The 18,294-nt window shown below is 42.1% G+C and overlaps 1 protein-coding gene across 1 annotated transcript; it reads right to left on the reverse strand.

Moving 5' to 3' along the window:
• Positions 1-255: 255 nt before the first annotated feature.
• Positions 256-9,646, reverse strand: LOC308299946 (spindlin-1-like; the record flags this gene model as incomplete). The annotated part of the gene is made up of 6 exons (XM_080743722.1): positions 256-458; positions 2,788-3,018; positions 3,661-3,778; positions 5,258-5,387; positions 7,425-7,473; positions 9,607-9,646. The coding sequence occupies 6 exons, from the start codon at positions 9,644-9,646 to the stop codon at positions 256-258; spliced, it is 771 nt and encodes a 256-aa protein (XP_080599848.1).
• Between the last annotated feature and the right edge of the window lie 8,648 nt (positions 9,647-18,294).

Here is an 18,294-nt window from a genome sequence, read left to right on the forward strand (position 1 = left end):
CAACTAAGTAGTATTGGGTTTAAGTGGTTAAGCAATATCACAATTTCTGAATGATAACCTCTGCAGTGCGAAAGGAGAGATTTTTATATTGGTATAAATGCCAATATCAAAGCTCTTGCTGCTTACATTCTGTGCTACAGGTTGCTACGTAACCCCGCTGTCGGCCAGAAACCTATATCTCTTTTTACCTATATCTCCGAGTGTTAAAGTTAAAGCATCCAATCATTTTAGGCCTAAAAATTCAACACCGCAGTCTTAAGTTGTCTTGACCAGGTCATAGACGTAGATGAGGAAGTCGTCGTCGAACTTGATGAAGTAGACCGAGGGCTTGGCCTCCACCTGGTGGATGACCATGCCCGTCCTCGTCCCTCCGTCCTCCCTGCCGTACTCCACCTGTTTACCCACCAGACTGTCCACCACCTCCCCCGGCTCGGGCTCCGCTGCCGGAACACTGTCATCTGGAGGGAAGAGTGAGAGACACAGAAACTCTAGGGCAGGGGTTTTCAAAGTGGGTGACGGGGCACCCTGGGGTGCCGCGACGGCAGTCCAGGGGTGCCGCGAGATAATTTGATAATATTATTTGGACACTTGAAAAAAAAAATGTTGTATCATTTTAAACTTGAAGTACAAAGTTATTTTCAGTCAGTTCTAACCAAAATGGCTGTTATCTCAACCTTTTCCTCCTACATAACCACTAAAATATCGTCACTGTCAGGCAGAAACCTCGTATCTCCAAGTTTCAAATGTGTACGTCTTTTGGTAAAGCAAAGCCCTGCTTCATCAGACAAGACCGTCGCACAAAACTAGTGAAAACAGCCGATCTACAAGCACAACGCCTCACATCGCGAGGCGTTGTGTGCTTGTAGATCTGCTGTTTTCACTGTACAATTTATAGATGATAAATACAAAACAAACGGTTTTGGACATATAAGGTATAAGGACATACAACGACGATATGCTATAAATATAAGGTGCTGGGAGTGAAAATTATAATGTAGGGGTGCCTCGGATAAAAATATATATATTTATGGGGTGCCCTGAAACAAAAAACATTTGGGAACCCCTGCTCTAGGGAGATGCCCCCTCCAGGAACTCTGTACACAAAGGGATAGTTCACCCCCAAAATGATGTTTTTTTTTATTTTATTTTTTTATCGATTACTCTCCCTATGGAGACTTTTTTTTTTTTTTATTATAATTTTTATCCCACGATTTTGCAACCCATTTTTTCACCCAGTGCCAATTGCCTATGTAATCCTGGGCTCTGCTCTCCCTCTGCCGCGCCTGGGGAGACAACGGACTGACCTCATGCTTCCTTCAATGCATGAGGAGTCCAAGTTGTTTCTTTTCACCTGACAGGGGGGATTTCCCCGGGATGGACGTAGCGCGTGGAAGGAACACGTTATTCCAACCAGTTCCTTTCCCCTCCATCAAGCGCCCCAGCTGGCCAGGGGGAGGCATTATTGAGACCAGGATTACTGCATGTTTTTGTGAGGGTATCAACCCTAGGAGACACGGGGAGAACATGCAAACTCCACACAGAAAGGCCCTATCGCCGACCCCACCTAGGGTGTGGTCCCTATGGAGACTTGAGTCCACCCTGTAAGCACGGTCAGGACCTGGACCAATCAGTGACGTCTCGATTGGGGATGATCACAGCCCATATGGGGATGATCTTGACATCATTATATGTTGGTTGAAATCAGGTGATATTCTAGACCTGATAAATATCATAACTAGTTAAGATATGTCCCAGAATATAACCTTATATGCTCATATTTCAACTAACATTATTACAAACAATAGCAATAATCCTGTCAAACAAAAAAGTCTATATGATGTCCTGGTAATGACGTCAAGATATCATCCCCATATGGGCTGCGATCTGCAGCCCCAATCGAGACGTCACTGATTGGTCCAGGTCCTGACGTGCTTGCTGGGCAATAATACTTTTTTGTATTTATCGTATTCCTAAGCCAATAATTTAAGGAGACTCTTTGTTGGCCCATTGATTCCGGATGGAGATACAACTGCATTTGGGTCTCCAGCTGGAATCAGAATGCGACAAAAACAAAATGATGTTATTGAACTCAAGACTCCATGGGGTGAGTTATTAATATAAAAAAAGTCGTTTGGGGATGAACTACTCTACTTTAATTATATATATTTTTATATTCATGGAATTTCTTAAATTATGTTAGTTTTCTGTTTTTAAAATGTATATATCATTTTTCTTTTTTCTTTTATTTCTTTTTTTTAAATTACAAAAGAAATCTTATGAAATATATTCTTTTTCATAAATCTAGTTAAAGAAAATGAGTTGTAACCCATAAAAATTGGTCCGCGACCGTGTTTGGGAACCACTGGTCTTGTGCAGTGGTTCTGTGTAGACAGAGCTATGTCGCATTTTGACATTTTATATACACATTTTTACCAATTAATTTCCAAAACTTTTCCAGAATATTTCACCCAATTTCCAGGACTATATAACAATAATTCAGCTCAATAACAGGTCGCTTACTCCTATGCGCAATGCCCAAAGACAGGTAGTGTATGCCAGTGGTTCTCAACCTTTTCAGGCTTGTACCCCTAAAATAATCATGTTTTAACTGAGGACCGCCCACCCTACGAGCACTAAGAGTTGAGGAATTTTGGTTCTATTGTGAAAATAGCCGATCTACATGCTCACAACGCCTCAAGGACCCTTGATCAATTCCAAAACTTTTCCAGTACTGGAAACATTTCTAAATATTTCCAGGAATTTCATGACACAAATAGCAGCACTCACCGGGCATGACCCGGAGGTCTCCTTCTCTGTAGTCGTCCAGTAGCTGGTACATGTAGAGCACAGGGTCCTTCTCGTAGGTGATGTAGAACCAGGCGGGGACCACGGGGGCGCTGGCCAGCACCATGCCCCGCCACTTCTCCTTCGGCCCCCCCTCCTCCGTCTCAAACATGTGCTCCACCGCCTTGCCGATCATCGAGTCCGCCAGGCCCACGTCCGCGAGCCGCGAGTTGGCTGCGGAAGAATCATATCGTCACTGTAAATGGTAAATGGTGCATTTATATAGCGCTTTTATCCAAAGCGCTTTACAATGTGCATTACATTCACCCATTCACACACACATTCATACACCGGTGGCGGTGGAAACCGTGCAAGGCACCAACCAGCTCACCGGGAGCAACTTGGGGTTCAGTGTCTTGCCCAAGGACACTTCAACATGTAGACAGGAGAAGCTGGGATTTGAACCGCCAACCCATGGATCATTGGCCAACCCACTCTACCTCCTGAGCTACAGCCGCCCTGTCGGGTGGAAACCTTGTATGTCCAAGACCGTTCGTTTTGTATTTCTCATTTTAAAAATGAACTAAACTAGTGAAAATAGCTGATCTGCAAGCAAGCACACACACTGTAGGTGTGGTGGTGGGCTGGTGCAGCCACGTGCACACATAGACATCAAAGGGGGCTTGAGCCCCTGCCATTTTACCCGTCTGTAAAAAAGTGCCCTCTCCAGACCATGAATGCAGTTTTTACTATGGTGAAAGAAATGCAAATGCCCTCTTTAAATTAATATTTTTGTCTTAAAGGCCCTTTTAGACATTTCAGCCCCTGCCTCTCTAACATTCTCTGCACGTCCCTGGGCTGCCTTGGTTGCCTTACCCAGCCTGTCCGGGAGCACCTCCAGATCCTGGACCCTTTGGTCTTTGTAGAGCTCCAGGCCGTACACACAGTCAAAAGCATCGTACTTTATCAGGTAGAGGGCCGGGTTCACTGGAACCTAGTGGAGACAGAAACAGTGAAAAGGACCTTTTCTTTGACCATGGCTAGACAGATTACTGTCATAGGAACTTCTTCTTTTTTTCCAAAAACTTTAGAAGGATTCAAAAGACACTTATAGAATCGGGTAAAAATTCAAATTTTCAAGATTTTTCAAAAATAACAGATCTACAAGCTCGCAGCGCGGCACTCGGTGCCACGCTGTGAGCTTGTATATCTGCTAGTCTTCAACGTTTTCAGGCCGGGGACCCCCAAACTGATGAGGAGATGGAGCAGGGACCCCCTACCACCTCGTAGGGTGGGGGGTCGGGGCTACGACATATTTTTTATTTTAAACATGTACAAGTTACAGCGAGCAGGGTGGGCCGTACCACTACAATTTCTAAACATACTACTTATTAACTGAGAACCAATGTCAATAATATCAACAATCTGTCAATGGCATAGTAATCATGTATTCAAGCTATTCAAAATGGATAGAATCATGATTTATTTTTTAACATATGTGAAAAAAAAACATTTTTTGAAATCTTTTTTTTTTTCTTTTTTTTTTTTTTTAAGCGGACCCCCTAGGGGTCGCGGACCCCCTGTTGAAGACCCCTGTGAAGTTAAAGCGTTCAATAATTCTAGGCCTAAATGGCTTAAAGATTATGGCAGTCAAAGTGTTTGGACAAGTGAAGAGTCAGCCGTTACCTAGCCTCGGAAACCCATGCTTATTGGCGATTGGAAGAAAAATAAGCCTGGGCAAGCCCCCCTATAACTGTGTAGGCTCATGACATTTTAATTGTATAAAACACATTTAGCCGTTCAGATATCTTACTTTAGTATTATTCATGTGAACTGTTTTGTTTAGGCTCATAGGCGATTTTAAGGGGTGTCTATGGGTGTACTTGCACCCCCTGGACGCCAGGGGGGTGAACAACCTCATAAAGTCATTGTAAGCTACCACAAGAAACGAATTTCCACGGAGCAAAAAAGGTGTCTGTTATTTAGCTCTGGTGGCGAATTTTGTGGTGAACTGCTCCTAAAGCCTCTCTCTTAAATGTATTTTAGTAATTTTACACACAAGTTGTTGCAAAAATAAGTAAATAAATCATTTAGACATATTCTCATGGTGTCATGAAAAAGCACCGTTTATATTGTGTTACAAATAGGTAAAACCCGTTAAAACAACAGGATAAACCATACAAAAGCCGAAGATTTTCGCACGCGCGCAAGCGAGAGTGCATGAAGAACCCAGTCTTGCACCCCTTGCTAGAAGAGGCTAGAATCGCCTATGTTTAGGCTTATCCATTATAATGATAAAATCGCTATGATTTATCACTCGTTTTCCACCGCGGATCACTTCCTCATTTACTCAAAGCGGACAGCAGCAGGAGTCATGTCCCCCTCCGCATCATTTCGAGACGTCGGAGGACCCGGAGAGATCCACCGGCATACAAATACTGTAATGTCTGCGTTAGCTCAGAGTGGCCGTTACCTGATCCAGGATGGTTCCCTTCCAGACCACGTGTCCTCCTCCCCCCTCCCTCCAGGTGTGTTGTATCCTACAGCCCACCATATCTCCCCTGGGCTGAGACACCACCGCACCCACACTGCTCTTCTGTTTCCTGACAACACACATTATTATATCATTAATACATAGTATAAAGTATAGACCATACATGGGCAACTGGCGGCCCGGGGGCCACATGCGGCCCCCAGGTTAATACCAGAATACTGATATATTATTGATTTCAGCTGTTACAATTCCAAACATGACCTGGTATAATTCCGTCAGTCTATATTAGTAGCTTAATGTCTAGTATAGTAGTATTAAAATGTAATTTTCTTTTTATGTCCAATGTATTTATATTTAGGTTCATAAAGTTAACATGAGTATATAACTAAATGCATTTGAAATTTGATAAAAAAAAAATCTGGATTCCAATTCAAAAACAACAAAAAATGTATTCAGGATTCCAATTCAAAAGAACCAAAAATAGCCGATCTACAAGCTCAAAACGCATCGCAGTTGGCAGAATGACAAAGTAGGACGTAGCAAAATGCAATGTGGCCCTCTGGAATGAAGGTGGAAATATAGTGGCCCTCGCCATCATCAAAGTTGCCCACCCCTGATATAGACAGACATTATGGTAGCTTTTGTATAACTATCATTCCCTGTTCTTAATGGAACATTACCTGGACTCGTTACCTGGAATTATTTTATACTTTGCCTATTGAAAAATAGCGGATATACAAGCTCATAGCTTGGCGCCGAGTGCCGCGCTATTTTTTTTTTTTTTTAATCGTGAAAATGTGTGCAAATCTTTGAATATATCAAAGCAAACCTTTGTAACTCAAATCTTTGCTACTGGGGGTCCCTGGAACAACATATTTTATTTCCGCTGCAAAATACCTATAATTCTGGGGGTCCTTGACATGAAAAGAACCACTGATGATAGAAACATGGCCCATTCCCACTGGGCGCGATAACGATAAAAAAAAAATATTGTTTTTCAATTGAAGTGGATGGCAGCGTCCACCCCACAACGATAAAGCCGTCATAATTGATGTGAACGCCGTTGCAGACATATCTATAGAATTGGGTCAAAATATTCAAAGACATTTTCACGATTTTTCAAAAATAGCAGATCTACAAACTTGCAGTGCAGCATTCGCACTCACACACAAAATGTCTTCTAAATAACAGTTTTCTGAAAAACATAATGTATGTTTCTATATCAGTGGTGCTCAAACTTTTCCTTGTCAAGGACCCCCAAATGATATGTATATGGCCACCGACCCCCATCTCAAAATATTTAGTTCCAGGGACCCCCAGAAGCAAATATTCCACCTAGAGTTCAGGCCGCACCTACAAGGAAGATCTCTGTATTTGTAACAGTCCTTGTCCTTGTGAAGATCCCTGATGTCATCAGTATGTGCCCACTTTTGTGCCCATATACTGTAGGGAGCTGATTGATTTGTTTGCTGATGCTATGATGAGGACACATTGAGGTTAGACAACACACTTCATATTTGGGCATAGATGCCTTATATGGCTGAGTCCTGGCGACATGAGCCAGCCGGTCCTCCCTTAAGATCTTTCAAAAATAGCAGATCTGCTATTTGTGAGAGTATAAATATGGTTAAAGTGGTTGAAATGATTGTGATGCCAAATTATGTAAAATGACACAGATGCTTTCACCAGATACTGATATATACAAAACCATAGGTGTATAGTGAGTGATAGTTTAAGTATCAGCATTAGTTAGAAGTAGTAGTAGTAGTAAGGGTATAATTAGTATTAGTAAAAGTACTGTATTGACTGGAATTTCACCCTCGAAATACTGCACTTCTAAAAAACTAGACTCATTCACAACAACAGATGGCGCCAAATATCCTTTTTGAGATCCTTGACTTGTTTGTGTCTTTGCTTTAATACTGTAAAATGGTGGCTTGCTTGTACACTCTAGTTAAAATATGATCGGAAAATACGGCAATGCCTAATTTGACCGTTTGATATGACATCATGAGCCATGGGGGTTCCCTGATCAAAACAACAGGGTCAGGAGCACCTGTTCATTTGCAGTGAAGTGACAGACAGAAAGATATATTAGTAATGGTAGCAGTATCTAGCAGCATCAATTCCTTCATCACAGACTTACTTGTGGGGATTCTTCTTTTTCATCATGTTTGCAGAAATGCCTGCATGTCCTGAGGAGGAATACACACCGTCACACTGTCATACATCGAATAAATCAGTGGTTCCCAGCCTTTCTTACATATAAGAATGTTTTCTACACACATGTTAACCACGTAAGACCTACAGCATATACTTCTCGTACGGTCAATGTCGAAAATAGCCATTAGCCACAGCGTTTTTTTGTCATTGTTTCTCTGTTAACCCATTTAGGCCTAGAATTATAGCAAAAATAGCAGATATACAAGCTCACAGCGCAGCACCGAGTGCCGCGCTGTGAGCTTGTAGATCTGCTATTTTTGAATAATCGTGAAAATTCGAATTTTGACCCGATTTTGATCCGATTCTATAAGTGTCTTTTGAATCCTTCTAAGGTTTTTTTTGAAAAACCTATGTTTCTATGTCTGCAATCTGGCTAGCCATCGTCAAAGAAAAGGTCCTTTTCACTTAACTGGAGCTCAGTTAGTCTGTTCTTGAGAGACTACTATGTCAGTGGTTCTCAAACGTTTTCATGTGAAGGACCCCCAAAATGATATGTATTTGGCCACGGACCCCCATCTCAAAATATCTAGTTCCAGGGACCACCCAGAAGCAAAATCTGAGTTACAAACGTTCGCTTTGAAAATACATCTATTCGAAGATTTGTCACATTTTCACGACTTTTTCAAAAATAGCAGATCTACAAGCTCGCAGCGCGGCACTCGCTGCCGCGCTGTGAGCTTGTATATCTGCTATTTTTCCCTGGTTAAAGCATTCAATAATTCTAGGCCTAAATGGGTTTAATTAGTAGCTCAGCTGAGAGCTAGCAAGTCTACCGGTCGTACTGTTCGCCGCCATTTGTCCCTCTGTCGGGTTGGGCTCTTCTGTTTGATAGCATTCTTTGGGTTATAAAAGCGTTATCTTTATTGACCGAGTCATTAAATCATTTGGTCATACAGTATGCAGTACTGTAGTGCTTTATTCATCAGAGACGGGTTTAACCGTTTATTGGTCTCGGTGGTTTATTGGTCTTGATTTGATGGTTTGCATGGGACTAAAGGTCAACACAATGCGTTCCCTCGTTGAGGGTGCAACACTGGAAAGGAAGATATACAGTTTAAGTTTATTTATTATAGTTTGTGTTAGTTTATGAGTTTAGTGACATGTCTCAGCTTATTAACACGCTTGTATAGTGTTGTTTTTCTGTAGACCACACTCACTCATCTGTATCAGCCATATTTGGTATTAAAAGTCACTGGAACCAGTCAGAGGTCCTCATTAAAACCGGGAAAGCATGTGTCATTTTTAGATTTTAGCTTCATTCATACGTTTTTTTCAGAAAGATCTTGTGATTTAGAACAGTGGTTCTCAAAAATGGCAGATTAGCGTGTCACTCCGTGCCACGCTGTGAGCTTGTACATCGCTATTTCTGATCATTTTTGAAAAATCTTGAAAGTGTCTGAAGAATGTTTGACCCAAAACATTTTCAGATGGGGGACCGCCAAACACAAATCATTTTGTGGGTTCCTTACACAAGCCCAATGAATCATGTTGGTGTTAACCATAACGGACAGAGAGACAGGTAGACAGACATACAGAAGGACAAAATGACACAGTGAAGACAGAGGAGACGGTGGTCATTACTGGTTGTGGCCAGTCACTCATAACGGTATAGCAGGGGTCTTCAACATTTTCAGGCCAAGGACCCCTTAGTTGAGAGAGAGATGAAGCAGGGACCCCCACAACCTTTTCATAGATTCCATAGAGTTTCATTGTTTGACGGCACGATCATCAGTGTATTTTGGATTCATGTCAATTTGTGTTTTCAGAACCACGTGAACCGTCAATAGTTATTAAACCTTGACCTTTCACTCTGTACTTAGTCTGCTCTTTTTCCCCTCTACACCAAAACCTCTTTGCCGAAAATAGCCGATCTACAAGCTCACAACGCCTCGCAGCGCGAGGCGTTGTGAGCTTGTAGATATGCTATTTTTGGCTAAAGTTCTTTGAATATGGACACTAGGATTCAAGTGGTTCATATAAAAAAATGAGAAAAAAAGGTTTCTATCACACAAAGATTTGGAGGACCCCCTGTAGTAACTCTGAGGACCCCCTAGGGGTCCCGGACCTCCTGTTGAAGACCCCTGCGGTATAGCATGCATGCTAACCTGCGTCAGCGGCGTCTCGTGGTCCCAGCGCACTCTTCATTCATGCGGAGGCTGGAGGACCACCGGACTGGCCCGTCACATACAGTCCAACCCTGCTACCACCACAACACACCTGGGACAGGGACAGGCAATAAACAACAGGGGACAAATGTTTGCTTAAAAAAATACATATATTCAACGATTCGGGAGGCACGGTGGAGCAGTGGTTAGCACTTCGCCTCACAGCTAGAAGGTCCTGGGTTCGATTCCCGCCGGGGGAAGCTGTGGGTGCTGGGGGCGTGTTCCTCAACCCGCGTCATCAGCACCCACACCCTAGGTGGGGTGGGCGATAGGGCCTTTCTGTGGTGAGTTTGCATGTTCTCCCCGTGTCTCCTTGGGCATAGACCCTCACACAAAAACATGCAGTAGTCCTGGTTTCTATACTATCTCCCCCTAGCCAGCCGGGTGCTCCCCAATGTCCCCTGGCGCGGCAGGGGGAGAGCGGAAACCAGGACTACAGGTTAGGTAGTCACCGGGTAAGAAAAATGGGTTGCAAAAAACGTGGGATAAAAAATATATAAAAAAATAAATAAAAAAATATTCAACGATTTGCACACATTTTCACGACTTTTCAAAAATAGCAGATTTACAAGTTCGCTAGCTAGTTCGTGAGCTTGTTTATCTTCTGTTTTTCAATAGCTAAAGTATAAAATAATTAAGGCCCCTCCACCTTCCCACTGAGCACGCCGTCTAAAAGTGGTCTAATAGTGGTATCATTTGAAAGTTTTTTAGTTGTCTAAACTTAGACTAGACGACTAATAGACTTCTAATAGTCGTCTAAATATAGACCGTCTACATTTAGACGACTATTAGAAGTCTACCAGTAAGACTCCCTAATCGGGAGATAAGCGACCGTTGGTCGCTTATCTCCACAAATATCACAGCCTCCACCTCTCACGTCATACGGGCAGCCATAGTTACACCTGGAATGTTGAATCTCCATATATGGAGATAACCTACCCATCACACAAAGTCTGACCTCACCAGCCCATACCTGGGCATGGACGACTTATATCTCCATATACGGAGATGGCCATATATGGAGATACGATGACATCACAGAGTCCACAGCTGATGATGTGGCGTGATGTCATACAATACACAAACAAGCCCTATATAAAGGGGCAATTCTCACCAGGGAAGAGAGCATTCTCCACTAGCTGAGTATCTTAAGATGGTTGGATGTGATGATAAGCCACAAATAGGCCAAAAGTTTGTTTCTACCACTTTTTCGAGTCACGTGTTCAAATACTGGATTCTGATTGGCTAAATTCCGGAGGTTATGAGAGAACTACTGCCGCAAAGTTGTGTGAGGACTTGTCCGAGATCAATGAGCCTCAGTGTACATCCGGGGACTTCAGGAGGTAGTCGGAACACCTTTCCCCCAACCAACAAATGACCGTGGCAACGGTCCTATGTTCACTAACGTGCATGCTATAGTCGCCGATTTATTTGGATCCAATGCAATCCGCCAACTTTAAAGCCCCTTTTCTCTGAACCTATGCCTTTCTGGAAGCGAACAGCCTCTATTTACGGCCGGAACGGTACTTCTAACTGACGTTAGCTTAGCTGTAAGCTAGACGCATGGATTAGTATGGAGTTGGCGCCATCTGTTGGTGAGTAGAAGATGTTGTTGGTGGAACTATCTGCTGTCTCGCGGAAGTTTTATAGGCAATAATGATTGTAACTTAAGATCCTTGCAAGTTACAACTATGTGTTTTCTTTCATGTATAAGGGAAAAAGTGGTAGAAAAGCTATTTACCACTCGGGGTCGGACATTATGCTCTGATAATGTCCTGTGTTAGGGTGTTATCGGACTCGGCTTCGCCTCGTCCGATAACACCCTAACACAGGACATTATCAGAGCATAATGTCCTCTCACTCGGGGTAAATTGCTTACTTCTACCACTTTTTCGAGTCACGTGTTCAAATACTGGATTCTGATTGGCTAAATTCCGGAGGTTATGAGAGAACTACTGCCGCAAAGTTGTGTGAGGACTTGTCCGAGATCAATGAGCCTCAGTGTACATCCGGGGACTTCAGGAGGTAGTCGGAACACCTTTCCCCCAACCAACAAATGACCGTGGCAACGGTCCTATGTTCACTAACGTGCATGCTATAGTCGCCGATTTATTTGGATCCAATGCAATCCGCCAACTTTAAAGCCCCTTTTCTCTGAACCTATGCCTTTCTGGAAGCGAACAGCCTCTATTTACGGCCGGAACGGTACTTCTAACTGACGTTAGCTTAGCTGTAAGCTAGACGCATGGATTAGTATGGAGTTGGCGCCATCTGTTGGTGAGTAGAAGATGTTGTTGGTGGAACTATCTGCTGTCTCGCGGAAGTTTTATAGGCAATAATGATTGTAACTTAAGATCCTTGCAAGTTACAACTATGTGTTTTCTTTCATGTATAAGGGAAAAAGTGGTAGAAAAGCTATTTACCACTCGGGGTCGGACATTATGCTCTGATAATGTCCTGTGTTAGGGTGTTATCGGACTCGGCTTCGCCTCGTCCGATAACACCCTAACACAGGACATTATCAGAGCATAATGTCCTCTCACTCGGGGTAAATTGCTTACATCTTGTATGGGGGTCCTTGGCACTACATATTTGTGACTCTGTGGACAAATGAATATTGCCCCAAATTGCTTATTATATGGTTAAAGGATAAAGTCCTACTATTTGTCATACATTTGTTCTGTGTATTTGACCCATCTCTTGGCTCTGTGAGCCGCAGCAGTTAGCCGCAGCCGTGCCACGTTCGCGAATATTTTTTTGTTGATCTATAACCCCCCCAATCCAACCCTTGGTCCTGAGTGCCAATGCATAGAGGCATTGGGTCCCATTTTTACAGTCTTTGCTATTACCCAGGCACTGTACCACAATAATCCTATTTTAACACTCTACGAGCACTAAGAGTTGAGGCATTACATTTTTGTAACACTGTTCTATTGTGAAAATAGCAGATCTACATGCTTACAACGCCTCGCATTGCGAGGCGTTGTGAGCATGTAGATCTGCTATTTTCACAATTTCTGCCTCTTATATGATATGACAATTTGGCCACTGTTTACTTTGTCATTTTAGAAGTTTTCTTAAATTGTCACTTTAGAAGTGTGCAGATACCCTCTATACACTTAAACATTATGTTGGTTTGTTTACTGTAGAGTGAGAAAACAACGTTGCACATTAAGTTAATTATCTGGGGAAAGTAAACTACTACAAGTAAACTACTGTACAGTACAGTATAGTGGAATTTCTTCCAGTATAAGCAGCAGTACTATTGACAATAACACTATTATTACCCTATAACCAAAAATAGTAGATCTGCTATTATTGCCGAATGTTTGCCTATTATGTTACATTACCGCTTCCCATAATAGGGAATGTTACAGTTCATGTGGACTGGAGCGTTCCTAACCTTGGGAAGTTTCGAAACATTTTAACAACACAAATCTTGTGTGGGGGGCTAAGGCTGTCATGGAAACTAAATGAGACCTTGACGAACGTGATGTCATCAGGGGCGTCAATTGGGTATGGCAGGGATATGCAGCTGCCAAGACACCAGTCATGTTGCCATACCTTAGCTTTTTCTGAACAGACGCCACTGGATGTCATTATGAGGTGCAGTACCTGTTAACAGTTGTACTGAATGAATGAATGCTACTGTTACACGGTCAGAGTGACAAATTCATGGTCTATACTATAATGAATATCTAGAAGACTCAAAACAGCTTGTAAATGCCCGCCCTCCCATTAGCCAATTTGAATCTAGATCATGCATGATTGACATTTTAGTTGATGATTAACTGTCCTACAAATCGTTGAAATGAATGATGACCTTTTGGGCTTTGTAAATCAAAATTGATCAGCTATTTGAGCTATTTCTCTTTTTCTTCTTATTGAACCTGGCTGCTGGGGATGGTTTGGTCGAATTCACAGCCAAGGAGACACTGCCGTTTCTCCACTCAAGTTTTTAAAATCAAACACCATAAATATTGTATTTCTTTTAGAAGTTCATCTTTACTCAAGAGGGGAAATGCCCGTCGCAAGTTGATGTTATTTATCCACGTGGGGTCTATCCCTGTGGAATTTATGGAACGTATCCCCCAGCATTCATGTTGTTATCCCTCACATTAAATTATGATGTCCAGAACATTATCTTCTCAATTATTAATCACTCAAGTAGTTGACCGTGCGTTATGCAATGCACAGTTAAACAATAAGGATGAGGACATTCTTCATTTTAGATTCATAGCGTCAGAGAACTCAGTGGTTTAGAACAGTTCTCAAAAACAGCAACCCATTGTAAGCTTGTAGATCTGCTATTTTCAAAAGACTTTTATACATTTTATGTATTTTAAAACGTGGGGGGGGGGGGGCATCATGTGGACCCCCCTGACAGGGCCCCGACCCGCAGGTTGAGAGCCCCTGCTTTACACAACAACACAACACTGTGAAGGTGTCCCCGAAAAAGGTCCCTTTACATATACACACACACACACACACACACACACACACACACACACACACACACACACACACACACACACACACACACACACACACACACACACACACACACACACACATCAGTGGGCTTCTGGCCAGAAGGTTTGTGCTGCATGGGTTCAAACAGGGGCGTCACAAGGGGGGGGAAGTGGGACTGAGTTAATAGGGCCCAAGGTGGAGGGGCCTTAATTATTTTATACTTTAACTATTGAAAAATAGCAGATCTACAAGCTCACAGCGCGGCACCGAGTGCCGCGCTGCGAGCTTGTAGATCTGCTTTTAAAGCTTGATTTTTTTTAAGCACTTAACACATTTGTAAGTCAAAGTTTGCTTCTGGGGGGTCCCTGGAACTAAATATTTTGAGATGGGGGTCTGTGGCCAAATACATATAATTGTGTACTGGGGGTCCTTCACATGAAAAAGTTTGAGCACCACAGACATAGAAACAGTGGTTTTTCAAAAAACCTTAGAAGGATATTCAAAGACTTTTTCACGATTTTTCAAAAATAGCAGATCTACAAGCTCGCAGCGCGGCACTCGGTGCCGCGCTGTGAGCTTGTATATCTGCTATTTTTCAACAGTTAATGCACAAAATGTGGGTGAATCCTTGTGCCCAGGGCCCAGAATGTGGTGCGACACCCCTGGGTTCAAATCCCCTTGAGTGCTGAAAGAAAAACTGGGCGAGGAGGAGAAGCAGATGAGTGATGATGCACGCCTCACCCCACTGCGCTGCACACTCACACTCTGCTGTCAAGGTGCCTTTGAACGCGCTACTTTACCCCCCCCGCCGCTTCAGAGCTAAGGTTGTTTGTAATGGGAAGCTCCCAGGTGTGTGTGTGTGTGTGTGTGTGTGTGTGTGTGTGTGTGTGTGTGTGTGTGTGTGTGTGTGTGTGTGTGTGTGTGTGTGTGTGTGTGTGTGTGTGTGTGTTAGCGTGTGTTAATGTGTTACAAGACTTGTGAGGACAAAACATCACCACAAGTGTAGTAAAAGGATAAACACCTCACGAGAGCGTTTGGGCTTTTTTTCAAATGGGTCCTTTTTTTGAAACTCGTATAGCATCGAATGACAGACAAATAAAACACAGTACTATGCAGAAAATATATTAAAATAAATAAAAATAAAAAACAGTCATAAAATGCAAAATAAATGGTATTCACAATAGAAAGGTCAGGGGGAGGTGTTGTTTTACGGTTGATTTATTTTTTATTTCTAGAGAATGCGTTTACAATTTGAAAAAGATTCAGGTTGGCGTTATAGGTTTAGGATTAGGCATGTTTAAGGCTTATGTTTATGTTTAAGGGTTGGAATTAGAGTTAAACAAAGATTTATACTTAGTCGCATGTCAGTGCCGTGCACCGAAAAATAGCCAATCTACAAGCCCGTCCTTGGTTTTGGTGACTCATATTGCCCTACGTGAGAGTGCTGTGTTTTTACTTTTTTCTTTCTTCATTTTTTCACCAGAAAGGACCATTCCCAGTTTTCTTTTTTTACTGACTATATCTACTGCATAGTACTGTGTTCTATTCGTCTGTCATTCAATGTTATATATGAGATACTTAAATGGTTTCCTGTGGAAATAAACTTAAAGCTATACTGTGTAAGATTCTCAACTAGTGGTCAGTAGCCATATAGCAAACCGCGGTCGCGTTCGCGTCTTTCGCCCGTTTTTCGTACCTTCACACCCCCGCGTCTGCCTCCACAACGCCGAGAGCTATCTTTAGAGGGGTCCCTGGTTCCTGTGCGTTCAGGCATTCCGGAGAAACGGACTACTTCACCCTGCCTGGTAGGCGAGATTACCTTTTGAGTAAAGAGACACACGGGTGACTACAAATATGGCGACCCCACTTCAAGATGCGCTGTGATTGGCCGGTAGTGTACCATGTGTGCATGATCGGCGATGTGATTGGGCAACGTATACACAACGTATACAGATGATGCAGATTACGTCTTTATGGCGCGAAATCCGGTCCACGGCCAGGATCATAGAAAACATATAAAGAGAAGGCTTCAGAAGCTGAAAATAACGGAGTGGGTGTTCTAAAACTTTAGCGATTTAACAGTTAGGACAATTTTAAGATTTGTTTTATAAAAAAAGTTACATGGTACAACTTTAAGTCTTTTCTATGATCTCCTTTTAGTAGACCTTGTACCAGTGAACTGTACCGTCATGAAACTGTACCTTTTCCTATGCAAACTCCTAATAAAGTCTTCAATCAATCAAAAACCCACTGCAGGGCCAGATACAGATAAAAAGAATATCTGTCTCCATTGAAGTGGATGAGACTGAATTACCATCCACTTGAATGGACACATGTGTTTTATCTGCAAAAGATACAAAATATCACGCCCCCTCATGTATTAGGAGGGCATGAGTCACCATACATGGAGATCTGAGCTATTTTTGGGGTTGACACACAGAGTGAAACATAGGAGTGTTTTGCACTAACATAATGAATCAAGCAACTTTAAAACTGTGGGTACTCCCAAAATCCTGAGAAGAAGATACAATGACACAAAAAATATTTTAAAGTGAAATATCATGATGTGAATACATTTTCCACCACTGGTTTGTTGTGAGCTTGTATAACTGCCATTTTTGATAATAAATTGTAGGCTTTAGTAGGCCAATACTTTTGGACTTTTACTCAAGTAAATTTTGATGACTTATTTTTAAGGCCACGAGTTATGGGGGTCCTTACAAATAAAACATTTATTGAGAACCACTTGACTCCTATAATGGGCCATAGTGGCCTTAGACATTGACATTTTCAAATGTCATCATCGATGAAATACATCAACAGGCGTCTTAAATTAAAGGAATAGTTCACCCCAAAATGACTTTTTTTCTATTGATTACTCATGCCATGGAGAGTAGAGTTCAATAATATTTTTTGGTTTTTGTCACATTCCTAAGACAAAAATTTGATTCGAGTAAATTTACCCCCATTGATTGAATCAATGGGGGTAAATTTATTGTTATCACATTTTTGTCTTAGGAATGCGACAAAAAACTAAAAATATTATTGAACTCTAGTCTCCATGGCATGACTAATCAATAGAAAAAAAGTCATTTTGGGGGTGAACTACTCCTTTAAGGATAGTGCCATAGTGTCTTATAATACAGTGGTATGTTCAGAAGAAAACCTGGAGAGACAGACATTCAGTAATTGGGTCGTATAATGATTGATTGATTGATTGATTGATTGATTGAAGACTTTATTAGAGGTTTGCATAGAAAAGGTACAGTTTGATGATGACAGTAGGCTACCGCTACAGCACTGGTCAACTAAAAGGGTACACCCAAAAAGCCTATATGGCTTCTGGCTTGTTTCAAAAAAAATTTTTTTTTAAGGTGTGGCTTTGTCTGTCCCGTACCTGTCCCGTGCATCTCTGCGCTGTGATTGGTTAGTTTTGTCTGTCCCGTACATGTCCCGTGCGTCCAGAATGAATAATTGAGGATTGGCCAAGCTTCACATGACAATTTGGCTCTCCAGACAAAATCATTCATTCATTCAGAACTAGAACTAAAGCACATAGAACACAATACAAATTCACCGCTCCACTTCGAACCGAGGTTTGATTTTTTTTTTAAATCATAGGCTATAATTCAATGACAGACAGATGACAAATTGATGTCATGACCCATAATGATAATACATTGTAGTCATATCACCATCTGCATTGACAGAAACAACACGGAACATTCTACACACTCACTCACTCTGTCACTAATAGTCTGCAGCAGCAGTGTCAGCCATGTTGCTGCACTTTCACTTTTACTATTGTCTCCCCCGGCCAGCTCAGAGAAATGCCACAACAATACAGTGACAAACCCGTCTTCAGAGCGGTTCAAAGGAAAACTAGACAATCATACCCCTTAAAATAGAACCCATGACCCCCACAGCTGGCGACGGGTGCCGCACGACTTAAAAAAAAAAGAAGGAAAAAAAAAAAAAAAAAAACATGCGCACTGGCGCGCAGGCGGCGGTTACTTTAGTTACTCTTGAAAAAAAAATACCGCACGTTAAATATGGCGTTCTTTACCACTATTTACATGTTTTTAAGTAGATTAAGCAGCAGGTCCATGTGTGTGTGTGTGCTATTTGTCTTACCTATTTTAGCGGTGGCTTTCA

Source organism: Nannobrachium achirus, assembly GCF_963921795.1.
Source record: "Nannobrachium achirus genome assembly, chromosome: 15".
NCBI lineage: Eukaryota > Metazoa > Chordata > Actinopteri > Myctophiformes > Myctophidae > Nannobrachium > Nannobrachium achirus.